This window comes from Eleutherodactylus coqui, chromosome 8, assembly GCF_035609145.1.
Source record: "Eleutherodactylus coqui strain aEleCoq1 chromosome 8, aEleCoq1.hap1, whole genome shotgun sequence".
Lineage (NCBI taxonomy): Eukaryota > Metazoa > Chordata > Amphibia > Anura > Eleutherodactylidae > Eleutherodactylus > Eleutherodactylus coqui.
In genome coordinates this window covers 133,083,613-133,097,901 of record NC_089844.1, presented here as the reverse complement: position 1 = coordinate 133,097,901, position 14,289 = coordinate 133,083,613, and the positions used below count along the sequence as shown (strand labels likewise).

Sequence of the window (14,289 nt, the reverse complement as noted above, 5' to 3'; positions counted from 1 at the left end):
AGGATCACTTAATATAAAGTGGCCGCATACGGTAGATTTCGTTAGGTTTGAGCACACAGTTAACATTTTATGTGATGTTTTCTGGTTTTCCCGGGGGTAACAGACCTACTCTAATAACCAGGTGTGAAGAACAATGAACCTTTTATCCTCCATTGTGCGGTCTACTACCTGGCAGACAGTATACAATTTGTGGAATCAATGCTGACCAGAAAGATCCCTTGGTGCAGCATCTTAGCGGTGCAATGCATTGTGGGTAAGCAGAGACAGGAAGAGATTAAATGCCACACATCTATAGAGCATCACACATGGGTTTTATTGGATTGAGTTGTTTCGTAATAGGCCCTAGCGTCCTGACAGACGAGGCTCCTCACTCCCAAGTTTAATTTCTTCTGAGTGAAGATTCTCAAGACCAGGAAGGATTGTTGCAAATGATCTGGAACGCTGCCTCGAGGAGTCTTATCTCTCCAGAATCACAATCCTAATCCCCCAGACCCTGGGAACAGGCGGAAGATATTAACCTATGGAGAGGACAAAAAATCGACTGGCTGCAAAGTCTGTCTCCTTGACTTTGGGCCCTTTTAAAGGATGATTTTCATGGTAGGTCATCAATAGTTAATCGCCAAAACCCACTTTTTAATTCCCCCAGCAATCTCCTGATTGCCCAGCCGGCCGGAGTGCATCATAGTAGACGGCAGCGGATGTGACCTAGCTGGCTTCACTCTTATTGAAATCAATGGGCTATTGCACTTTTGAGGCTGTTCCTGGTGTTGGAGGCGGAAGTGCCAAAAGTGTAATAGCCTGCCTCAGCGATATCAATAGGAGTGAAGCAAGCTAGCCACTTCCGGTGGTCTACAATGATATAACGTCCGACTAGCTGCACTAACAGTCCGCCGTACGATCAGGTGATCGCTTGGGGTTCCATGCGGCAGGTCCCAGACAAATAACTATTGATGACCTATCCTGAGAATAGGTCATCAATAGTTTTTGCCTGAAAAACCTCTTTAACTGATACACAGTGTGTATTGGGATGCATCAATATTCTAAGACACTACATGTGGCTCTGACTGGTCAGTACTGCTCATGTGTTCAGCACTGGCCAATCAAAGCAGCATGTAGTGTCTTCGACTAATAAAGCATACTAGTGCGCATCCAGTAGTCAGAGAAGCTGGTGCGACCATCTTTTATTTGTCTAGGACCGGAGGGTTGCTTTAATTGGATATTGCCAACTCAGACATTTATGGCAGGTCCACATTCCTAATAGATATGGGTTCCATCTCCGATACTTGTCCCTATAGTGGAAGAACAGGTTTTGGGAACCCTGTTCTTCACATAAGTGCGAATCCCAGACATTGGACCTACATATTTCAGACATTTATGGTATATTCTGTGGCTGTAGCATAAATGTCTAATTTGGGAATACTCTGTTTATGTGTAACTCAACAGAAAGTCTTGGAGTCCATCTTCAACTAGTAAACAGAGACTGTTTTCAGCTGAGCACTTCTGCTACTACATTCTAGCGATCTGTAGGGGTTTCGGTCCATCAAAATTTTGACAGCTCTCTATCACATCTCGAAAGTTTTATTCACAGCTTAAAATAAATGTCCGAGGCAACTACTGATTTTGGTTGGATGGGCCAACCATCTCTCAAGATGACCAACAACGGGGAAAGAAAAAACATGCATGTTAGATCTCAAAATGCCCAATCTTTTGTTCCCGTGGGAGTCAAACTTCTGCCAGCTTATTCCCCTCTATCCATTAAACAACGTGCAAGCTTTGCCAAGGTCAGCCTTAGGTAGAACTCCTAGCCATGGTGGAACATCTCGTCAATTTCTAGGAATATTACATGAGCAATATCCTTTTTTTAAAGTATTTTTGAGTGTCAGAACTTTTTGTCGGTCACTCTGAAAGGTGTACATATATATTTAGGCATCTTTAGTTATTGACCATCAGCACTAGAGATCTATGATATGGGGCCTTCGCAATTTGATAGAATTGAGGGACTGTGGGAGTAATATCCCTTCAACCTAACTCTATATATCTATGTAAACTTGGTAGCAATTCTATTAAAATGAACAATATGGTTATTTTATGCATTACAAAAAGTTCCTGTGAAATAGCTTCAGTGTAAAATAACAGGTCTGCTTGAAGGTGGAGTGAAATGGAAGTTGTCGCCTATTAGTCGTTATTAGAGTCATGGATTGGAGAGGACCCTTCTATGGACACATTGCGATCTCAATGAAAGAACAAAGCTCGGACAGTGGTATTTAAAGTGGATGCCATGCCCATGGTCTGGCCCATAATTCTACGCTCTTCAGTGCAGAGTTAGGACGTGACATCTCCAAAATTTCCCACCATTTAGCATTTATGAACCTGAAGAAAAGACAATGCGAGACGCTTTTTGATACGGATGGTCATTCCCAACTCTTGGTCATTTATTTTAATAGAATGTGATCCTTTAGTAATTCCCTATTTTATGGTTACAATCTTTTACATAAAACTTTTTTTTGCTGAGGTTTCCTTAAAACGATTTAGGGCGCTTTCACATCTGCAAGAGATTCCACTCTTCTGCTTCCCACAGCCGAACGGTTCCATCTCTAGACGGAACCGAACAGCGCCGGACGGACCCCATTGACTATAACGGTGTCCACCTACTTTCCACTCAGCTACCCAGCTTTTGGACGGAAGAAAAATGCTGTAAGCAGCGCTTTTTCTTCTGGTATTTTCAGCCGAACCTGTGATGGAACCTCCGGCCGGAGGTTTCAACTAAGATGTGAAACCACCCTAAAACCTTCCTTTTTTGAAGAATATGGAGTAACCAAAACTTAAAATGGATGAATAGTTAGTAGAGTTTTGATTACTGGAACCTTCTAGTTCTGATGCTTTAGGCTCCATTTATGCATCATGTTCTCTGGTATTTGCAGTGGAAGAGCAAAAGTGCATCGTGCTTCATGTCTCCTTGATATGTGGGACAAGTTCATCCATGATGGTTTAAGATTTTGAGGATGTGGAGATCTCTAGACTCTTGGTGAAGACTTATTACAGCCTTGTTTCCTCCTCTTATCCTGATCCAGGCATCTTAAAATAAAAATCCAAAATATCTCCATAAGACTAAAGTCGGTACCTCTTGGTGCCCTCACTTTGTCCACAGGGTAAAGATATTTATCATTACGCTGTGTCTTTTTCTGATTACTTTCCTCGTAATAGACTTTGTACCCTTGTTTTTGACTGATACCCTACTCCCAGTGAAAGTCCTGGCCAACTGTTTCATAAAACTTAATGTTATGAGGTCTATAGAATTCTCGTAACTGTTCTATATCCTCAGTGTTGATCTGTACATGAGCCCGACCCTTAGATTTACCCAAACAACGTGGTGCTCCTCCACCACCAGGCTTTTTGAGACATGGAAAACCCTTAGTCTTGTTAAAGTAGAAATGTTTTTCTGTAACCAGACGTTTGAGGCCGAGGAAGTCCTGTACTCTTGCCATCTCCCCAGCCGGATCTGTGATCAGCCTTTCTCCACTTACAAAGTGCATTTGGGAGATTGGGAAATGATTTAGCCAAGGTTGCAAATGTAAAGCATAAAGTCCGATCCGGATGGCATTCCAAGTGGTATCCACCTCCCCAGTTGTCGTATTACGAAACGCTAGTTCACTGAAGCTGGGAATGTCCGGTTTCTTAGATAGAGTCTGAGTATAATCAGAGATTGCCCGAGTCACAGGATTACGGACAACCACAATAAGTTTGACTCTAGGTGACATGTGCGAAATCCGACGAGGCGCTTCCCGTGTCACAAAGTAACTGGGCGTCTTCTCCACTGTAATCTGGTGATCCATGGATCGAGGCATCAGGTTTCTAGAGTTGATGAGAAGAAAATTGAAATGTTAAAAGCATCCGGGCAAATGAAAATGATACACGGCCCTCCTTAAATTTAGACCTTTTAAGAATAACGATTGAGCTAATTTTAGTAATAATCCTTGTGTATTTCAACATTACTGGTGGAGCGTATATGTCTGTCCCAACAACCTGCAGTAGGGAGATCTTGGATTGTACTATACTAAGTATCTAAGATTTTGTGTAGCAAATCCCAATGCTGGTGTTCACTGGGATTTCCTCATCTTATGGTCTGGGATAGTAGTACCAGGAGAAGAGAACAATCAGACCATATCCTTAACCCTTTCCAATCCAATTTGTATCCTGGTTTTCCTAGGGGGCTTACTCTTTTTCACCAGTATACAATGGCGCTATCTGCTGGCTAAAGCCAGTATTGCATGAGGTGACACATTGGATAGGCTCCGACAGCAGAGAGGCTGGCAATGTACAGTAAGAGAACCCTGACGGACGTCTAACCAACATCGGAACTGTACAGCCTTAAATCATAATGTCTTCAGACGTCAGACAGTGGATTGGAGAGGGTTAAAGAAGGACGTCAGATCTCCAGATGAGCGTATTTGTATATGTCCGTATTTCATCAGTATCGGCCTTCGTATACACTACACGTGTGTGGCAGGAGCTGGACTACATGCCCCGATGTGGAAAACATTTTTAATGTTGTGCAACAAAACCTTTTGAGTTTCTGTTTCCGTTGATCTCAAATTTATGTATCTGAGAGTCACTAAATGTGAGTTATGAGGGGTTCAGATCAGGAAGATTATCTGTAATAACCCTCTATATCATGCGATAGGGCAATTTTAAAAGAAAACCCCTGAGTGTATGGCAAAATACAAATTGCTTCTGCATGCTGTTTTAGACATCATAAAACGGGTCTTACGAAATATGGTCAAAATACGCTAGAAAGATCTACTCAGCCGAATGAGCCTTCGGGGCCCTTTTACACCGAGCAATTTGCTCCAGTGGATGAATGGCGATCAATGAGATCAGAGCTGGTCTACCGGCCTCTATTATGGAATGATCATTAATATTATCACTTGTCCCCAGAAGAGTAGTCACGGCCACGCTACACATCTCTCAGTTCGCACGGGGTGATGGGCAGCTGACCAGCGACCATTTTCATGCTCACAAAGCATAAGCCGATAAACCTACGAAGAGCGTTTGCTCATTCAATGGCTGAATGTTTGCACTTTTATACAACTCCATGACCGGGCACAAGAAGATTTGGTTGCACGCTCTCGTCAAATTATTGAACCATGTAAAAGGCCCTTAGGGCTTATTCACACAGGTATATTATGTGCCTAATACAGACGGTATAGAACACCATTTGTTTTTACGAGTATGATAGAAAAAACGAACATGTTCGATATTTGGTCCGCATATATTAGGTAGCTCTTTCACATAAATTGGCAAAAAAAGGTTGGGCCGGGCTCACACTGGCGGTCTGGATTCTGCATCCCAGAGCCACACAGCGGATTCCGGCCGTGAGACCGGTCGGTCAACCTGCATACCTGCTTTTTCTGTATTGTGGTTGACCGCGGCAACTCGCCATTGGTCATGCGCAGTACAGTATTTTTTTTTCAATGTTTATATTTCCCGCGCCGTTGCTAAGCAATGATGCGGGTACCTGCAGCCCATACGCAATATTAGGCCATCCGCGCCAAAATAGTGCATGTAGGCGATTTTTCTGCCTCTCGTGAAATACGCAATCCATATCCATGAATGTGAAGAAAAAATTTGAAAGTTCATGCCTTTCAATGGCCGTGTTTCACCGCAGATCCACAGTGCGAACGCTGTTTGTGGATTCCGCAATTGGAATCCGTTTGTGTGAGACCCCCTCTTTTTCTGATAATTTAATGACATCTTTTACAAACCTTGTAGAGAGACTGCTGGGTATCCGAATGAGACATTCTCATAGCTAGGACCTGGAATTTTTTAATGGCTCATACACATAGCAAAGCCCAGCGCACAGAAGCTATACGACTCCCTAATGCGGAGATGCTGGCCTCCATATGTTATCAAAGAGACACACTTAAGTACCATACCTACTGAGATATTCTTCACTAGAGGGAATCCTGCTGGGGAGAACACCTGGATTGAGATATATATATATATATATATATATATATACACTCACACAGTGTGTATATATATGCATACATAGTCTAGTGGAGCATGCATATATATGGAATTCAACCAAAAACCCTTTGTACCTCTATATGTCCATATAAATTAAGAATGAGTACAATAGAGGACCCATACACCACTATGGAAGCCGTATTATAGCTCAATACAAAACGGAACTGTAATGCAGAAGCATGTATGTAGCCTTCCAGTGTCAGTATCAGTTTGGGTCGAACACTTGGTCACAGGTTTGGTTTCCGATCATACGATCAACCGTTACTGCCTCTACTGCACAGGTTGTCTCAAAAGTGTGGAAACACCCATACAGGATGAAAACTGTTCTACAGATGGTGATCCAATTTTACATACAAGATACAGTGGAAGGGAAAAACCTGTAAGGCCTCATCACTAACATGACGGCCATTTTGAATTCCACCATCTTCGATTCAACTCCAATTTTTCCAATGGGAAGGTAGGTGTGTCATGTATCAAACGGGCAGAAAATTTCGCAAGAAAGACAACGGTCTTTTCCATTTTAACTTAATTCGTTCCTATGTTAACGCAGTGATTTTTCTTTATTACAGGCAATGTGAATGATGGCATTATCTCAAGCAGAACATGTTGAGATTAGAGATGAGCGAGCATCCTCGGTTAAGGAAATTACTGGAGCAAGCATCGGCATTTTCGAGTAACTGCCTGCTTGTCCGAAAAGATTCGGGTGTGGGATCTCTCTCCCCACCCCACCGCAACTCCGCCGCCCCTCTTTTCGCCAACTCTTTTCGGACGAGCAGGCAGTTACTTAAGCATGCTCGCTCATCTCTAGTTTAGATGTGTCATCACCACAGATTTTCAATCAACGACACTCAACCAGAACTCCCATTAAAAACAGTGTAGTTGTAAAACTTCTTTCCAAATTCCAAGCAACAGGTTCTGTCATTGACCAAATCTAGAAGATCAAACCAAAATCTGGACGATCAAAATTGGTTACTAATGAAGCATCAACAAACGCTGTTGTGGGCTCTTGCTGAATGACAACAGCACAACAGTTGCTGATGCTTCATTAGTAATGTTTTTGAAATATGCATCGATGACACTTCTGCTTCACTCACCTGACATATGGACAATTTCAACACGTTCGACTTGAGACAATGCCATCATTCCCATTGCCTGCACTGAAGAAAAAACACTGACGACGAATAAAGTTTAAACGAAGCCCACCGTTGTTTTTCTGGTGAAATTCTATGCCAGTTTGATATATCACACACCTATCTTCCCAATGGGAAAATTAATCCTAGATGGCGGCATTCAAAATGGCCGTCATTTTGGTGACATGGCCTAACAGCCCTGCAGCTTGTATGCAAAATGGAATCACCATCTGCTAAACCATTTTCAGTCTATATGGGTGTCTCCACACTTCTGAGACACCCTGTATACACGGAACCTATTGAACCCAACTGTGGCTGCACGATTACAACACGTATGCAATACATTGTGTGGTCCTCGACTGGTTAATAGGAAAGATCATTCAAATCTCGGAAGACTTTGAAGGGTCCAGACCCATGTGCTGCTCAGGCACAACATAGTATTAGCTGGAGCTACTGTTGACGGCGGTGACAGCTGCTTGCACCCGTGGCTTGGGCTATTCCTAATTAATCAAAACACTGCCAGTCTGCCACCCGACAAGCAGAATTTAAATACATAAAGCCCTCTTAGCACCCGACGGGGCTAGAAATCATTAAAACAGACAGAGTATCCACTATAGATGTGCGTGTGCTGCCATCTACTACCTCAGCCTCTGCCTTACTTAGACAGGCATTTATGTGCAGTTAATTTGTCTCAAAGTAATTAATCTGAGGTGAAATTCCAACCTAGATAAAGCAAGCTACATTCATTAAAAAACCTCATAATAAGCTACAGCTGCTGCAATTATTTCCTAATCAAAAGCTTGTCGGGATGAAGATTTATCCGTGTATTGCGCATCCACACCGTGCAAGAAGCCGCCTGGAAATTACTGCAGCCGCTCATGTGAAGCCATCAGTTAGGGCCGTATCTGCTTTCTCTGCCTCAGTGCCAGTAAAACCAGGGTTACAGCCGATCTGTTGACAGCAATTAGGGGGTGAACTGAATAAGCCAGTTAGCCCCTTCCTCCTTGCCTGGAGACTACTGGCCCACTCCACCATACTGCATTAAAAGTCACGTCCAAGATGGAAAAAGAAGGTTTTTCGTAGAAACAAAAGAAAATCCCCTATGTATAATATGTAATAGGAACTGCTCTCAGTTGTGGGGTAGGCCTTAGGTTGGTTGGCGCCCCGTGCAGTACCTTCTCTGGGCACCCCACCTATGGTCTTCCATGTAGTGCCCAAATAAAACAATGACATAGTGCCCAAATAACACTGATGAATTGTGAGATTAAGAGTGCAAGCCTCAGGTGCTCAGATCTAGTGTTGTTCCCTTCAGTTGTGACCGCACATGTTGTACACCCATAAGATCAACCCTGCTCAGCTCCTTGCAAAATCATAGATTCTTCTTTTAGAAATTAGTTGTGTGATCCCATCAGCAGACACCATCTGAGTTGGTCTGTACCTAAACCCAGAATGAAGCAGCTCTCTCTCCCTCTAGCACAGCAGGAAATCTCCTGCACTAAAACACCAATGTAGAAACTGAACTACATCCAGTCAAACAGCAACATAAAAAAACAAGTTTTCTCTTTATGTATCTGTAGAGCATGGTTTGTAAGTTACTGTGCGCCGTATAAAAATGTTAAAAAAAAGTAAAAACTTACCAGAATCCCAGCAGCTCCCTTTCCGAGGATGCCCAGTTCTCCACTACACTCTTCTTCCAGCTCCAGCGATGACATCCCGACAGAGAGACACATGACTGCTGCAGCCAATTACTGGCTGATCCTGAGTTACATACAACTTGTAATTGGCTCTAGTGATCACATGTCCATGGAACCGGGAGAAGAGTGCAGCGGAGGACCAGGTACTGTCAGAATGGGAGTTGTGGGAGATCAGGTGAGAGCAGGTTCCAGATTAACAGGATTTTATCAGAATTACAAGTTATTCCCTATCCAACCAATCCTGAGGATGGGGGTCTCGTATCTCTATCCTCCTCACTGCAGGCTTACTGCACCCCACCGCAGTGAGGAAGAGATTGAATGAAGTGATGGTCACGCTATTGTATTGCCATTCCATTAATTTTCAATGGGACTGCTGGAGATAGCGGAGGAGCAAGTGCTCGAGTAATTCCATCAGCCCCATTGAAATGAATGGAGTACCAACAGCGCATGCATGGCTAGTGCTCCATTTAATGTGACATCACTGCAAGTGGGAGGAGCCATCCTGCAGTGACGAGAACAGAGGGGCAAGGGACTCCCATTCTCAGGATTGGTAGGGGTATCAGCAGCAAGACTCCCACCAATCAGCAAGTTATACCCCATCCCGTGAATAGAGTATAATTTGTAATTCCGGTACTACCACTTTAGTTTTTCTCCCCAGACTACTCTGTTAGTCGTTGACAATTTTCTATCATCTACTTGTTTTGGCAGGTCATATAAATGTTTGAGGGTGCATAAAATATGAAAATCCCTCGCTAGCCCTTGTTCTCTACTCAACATCTGCCAGTTAATTTTCGGTTACATGATTGTTTCCTTCTCCGTCCACATCCAAAGCTAAATTTGGAATTCAGCAGGTTGTCTGTCAGGGCATTGTGGGGGCTCAGATGACCGTTATATAATTGGCGCTAAGTGGTTAGGTCAAATGACTGTGTGCAGGAATGTAGATAAACCACAGACATGTTCCAAGTAGCAACAAGCAGAATTTCTGCTCTTCCTTTGCATATGAATGGAGAATAAGCAGATTTTAGGAAATGCCTTCTGGGTAAAATATGCAAAATGCAGAGAAACAGATGAAAGGAAAACGGTCTCAACGGGCCAAAGTAGAAATATCCACACATAGGGGGCTCTGGTTAGTTAATATCTGGATGATGCCTAAAAGTAAATGTCGATTTCATTCTTCTCCTCTACAGTAAATATGTTATATGTATATTACCGGATTGAGAATGTCAGGTGTGGGGCAAAGAAAAGCTACAGGGACTCACTGCTACATATATTTGCATCAATCAGGTCATTATTAGCTTGGTTATTGGCTTGTTCATCTGATTGGGGCAAAATCTTTAAGTTTATGTGTATCTTAATGAGGTTATTCGGTATTAGAAAAAAAACTGTGTTTTTTTAATTCTGAAACAGTGCCACGCTTGTCTATTGGCTGTGTCTGGTATTGCACTTTTCTTTATTCAAGTAAATATGGCTGGCCAGCAATACCGGACACAGTCAATAGACCGGAGGGGTGCTGTTTCTGGAAAAAAAAAAACAGCTTTCCCCCCCAATTCTAGATAACCTTTAATTAAAGCTAGAAAAAAAACAAAACCAGCACATTATAATATACATTTCTCTCTGAAAGGATCTTAAAGGGGTTATTGCAAAATCTGAAGTCAACCCCTGTCCACAATATAGGGCATAACTTTATGATTGGTGGGGGTCTCACTGCTGAGACCCCTAATGATCCTGAAAACTGGGGTCCTGTCCCCCCGCCTCCTCACTGTGGGCTTACTGTACCCCCTGCAGTAAGCAGCTGATTGAATGGAACACCAGTTGTGCATGCACGGTACCACTCCATTCGCTTTCAGTTGGATAGCTAGATATAGCCGAGTACAAGTACTTGGCTGATTCCATCAGCCCCATTAAAATTAAAGGGGCAGCGTGCACGCATGCTCGGTCATTGCTCCATTCAACGTGAGGTCACTACGGTTGGGAGAAACATCCCCGCAGTGATGAGAAGAGTGGGACGCGGGACCCATGGTCTCAGGATTGGTGCAGGTCTCAGCAGTGAAACCCCCACCAATCTCAAAGATTAGCCCCACAGGCTAGGGTATAACTTTGGATTTCGGGAAAACCCCTTGGTTTCTGACATGTTTTTACATGACACTGTAGTGAGCAAGTCCTGAGGGATGAATGTACCTGAGCAGTTGGTCTTACAGTACAAACCATATCATTACTGTAAACGAGGCAACAACTGGATGACCCAAGGGAGAACCTTGATACAAAACTGGTATAGTCTTTAGAAAAAAAAAGTACAAGGTCCTTATATCTTTCTTGAAGGTGACAGTCTTGAAACATTCCCATTTTTTTTCATATGTTCAGTGAATTGTGTCTTTCGAAAGAAGCCCCATTAGCTAAATCAGCTATGCACTGAAGTACTTTTATGGTACATTAACAAAAAACCTTGTGGCTTTACAAAGTATTCTCACATTCTTAGTAGGATTAGAACTTTCCAAACCAAGAAACACATAAAGGGGAGCATTTACTAAAAGCAAGCTTACTGACATCTGCCACAGGAAGAGGGAGATATATGATCCTACGTGTCTACCAGCAGAACCTAGAAGCATACTTGCCAACTCTTCTGGAATGTTTGGGACACTTCAGGAAAGGTTGGCAAATATCCCAGGTGCTACAGAAGCCTCCCGGAATCCCCGAGAGAACAGGGCTTTAAGCTAAATATATGCTGTCCATGGTAGCAGGATGCAGCACCCTTCGATTTCGACGTAGGTGGCGGTACTGCACAATAATATATAGTATAGTAGCAGTGGGCAGGAACAATTTTTCTGCCCGATGTTCCACCAACCAGGTCCTACTCCTAGTTTCCCCTGTTGCTGTGTACCATTCAATTGTTTTGCCTCAAGGCTACCTGCTCCAGCCACCCATCTTGTACTGCTGCTTCAGGAACCCCCACTTCCACGCTAGTGCCCTTGCTCCAAGTAACCTCCACCTTTTAGTGCCCATGCTCGATGTGCCTCTTTCGTGCGTCTGCTTTAGTGCCTGAACCCTCCGTCCAGTGGCCCTACTTCCATTTTAAATGTGCTTGCTCCAAGGTGATGGGTTGTAATAAGGGGAGCTGGTTATAAAAAAAGGGTGTGATAGTTAAAATTAATGCGTCTTGTGACAAAAATAATTTGTTGTTAGCACAATATTCTCTCCCTGAGGACAATCGCTACCAATTTAAACCGCTACCAAGGCCATTCCTCATTACACCCGCATGAGCATCCCGTCTGAGCATGAGCACTTTCATATGTCAGAAGGCAAGGGTCCATGTCATTGTTGGTGGACAAGCATCTGCTCCCAATTGCATCACTAGGATAGTGTTATAGAGTAGGATATACTTATGATTATGTCATATATCAAGAAGAGAGAGGATATACAATCAAATTAGCAGGTTCGTTACTATTCATTGGCTTCCTACTCACACTTGAATGGGGCTTTGATCCGCTAATTCTCCCTTTGCTTCTAACCAGAATGCTCCATTTAACATGTGTATAGCCTTCCTGATCTTAGTAAGACTCTGTCTCCGAACTGCCACAGGACAGAAGACCCTGAGTAGCACTGAGTTAAAATAAAGTGGAATTTAAAGGGGTTTGGTCACTAAAACAACACCCCATCCGCCAGCTGGGTTCTGCCTAAAATAACAAACGAGGACATATTCAACACTCCTGGATCCCTGGGACACAGTTGACAGCCGGCACTGACTTCCAGGTAGACAGGCTGGACGGAAGCAGATGGCTGCTGTGGCCTCTAGCACGTCACCAAACTCCTGGCATCATGGTGGCCAGAATAGGAGCGCTGATGCCAGGAGTGACAGCAGTGACATGCTTCCGTCCAACCTGTCTACCTGGAAGTCACCACCAATGCCAGCGATGGCTGTCAGCTGCGTCCTGGGGCCCCAGGAGAGTTGAGTATGCTCTTGTTTGTTATTTTAGGCAGGGCCCAGCTAGGGAATGGGCATGGCAAATCCCTTTAAACAACTAAGATTATGGATTATCTATGGGATCTGGACGTAAGAGAACCTTTTCTCCAGAATCGTGAGATGAAGCTGAACTCAATGCATTCACTTCCATTGTTGTATGATTTTGGGACCACGCCTAAGCGGACATCTATTGAACTATCTCTCCTATATCATATTTGGTGTCCTTTAATAGATAAAATCGTGTTATAAAATATGGCAGTCATAGTTTCTATCTTGGAGGACCTCCTGGGGAAATATGACCAAAATATGGAACTGTATTTCCCTCTTGGAGATTTGTGCATACGGTCAGCTTACTTCTCCATGATGTTATGGGTGGGAGGTTGGAGATGTGGTTCCTTTATGGCCAAACAGCAGCATAGACCAATGATGATTTGTCAGAATTCCAGGGACAACACTTGCCCGAACTGTCCAACAAGCGTTTGCTGGTGTCCTTGCACCCAGATTCCAGTCGATCCACTCTGTGAGAACTGATATTTCCATTATTTTCCCTTTTCTTTTCATAGCCGTCTTGTAAATACTGTATGTTCCTTTCTTTGTAGATGATCCTTTTCTTATATACCTTTTGTAAGGACTGCAAATTTTTGTAATGAGGTTTTAACCTTTATTAGTCAGTCCTTGACATTCTATAAAGCCCCCTAGATCCAGACCAGTGTGATAATCTTATTAGAGCCAGGGAGACTGTAAGGGAGTAGAATCCATGTGGCTGACCGGCCTCGCAGGAAATCGGTCAGTGGTGGCAGCAATCTTTTTGGGGCATGCAGGACCATGGGTGACTGCAATTTATGCTCCATCTTGCAACAAATGTAGGACTAAAGGAGTGAAAGTAAATAAGCCTGGTGGTTGTGCCCTGCATCTCATGCCATAAGCCCTGGTGTTCATCACAGGTAGCATTGAAGTCCATTGTCCAGGAGCAGTTCAGCAGGGAAGTATCCTCTCCCTGGTGGCCTAGTGGTTTAGTCTTATCGAGTTCCATGCTAAACTCTTCTAAAAATGTTTACACTCCCTATAAGAAGATGCATAAGATTTGTCTTCAGGTTCTCGCATCTAATTTTAATGGTATAATGATTTCTTTTATTTAATACGTTTATTTAGTTAAATATTCATTCACGTAGTCACAGGGACTCCTGAAGAATACAGAATGTGATGGGATCAGGGACTTTGAGAGTCATTACAACTTCTATGCAATGTGATGTGAGCAGGAAATGGATAGCACTGTGAGAATATTACTATTCAGGTTTTGCACAACTCATGTTTACAAGACGAGAACCTTTACATAACCGGCAAATTCCTATAACAAACCGTCTGCCCGAGGAATGAAGTCATTTTCCTTTATATTCACTGGCGGTATAGACAGACCTATAAGAAAATGCCAAGGAATGAATAATCTTTGAAGGAAAGTGAAGTCTCCCGTAGACCCCTC

At 43.3% G+C, this 14,289-nt stretch overlaps 1 protein-coding gene across 1 annotated transcript in view; it reads right to left on the bottom strand.

The window, feature by feature from the left end:
• Positions 1 to 2,410: 2,410 nt before the first annotated feature.
• LOC136576827 (heparan sulfate glucosamine 3-O-sulfotransferase 2-like) overlaps positions 2,411 to 14,289 on the bottom strand; it is a 43,808-nt gene continuing 31,929 nt past the window's right edge. The window contains exon 2 of the mRNA XM_066576409.1: positions 2,411 to 3,852. Coding sequence (XP_066432506.1) covers positions 3,234 to 3,852 — 619 coding nt within the window. The 3' untranslated portion in view covers positions 2,411 to 3,233. The remainder of the gene's footprint in view (positions 3,853 to 14,289) is intronic.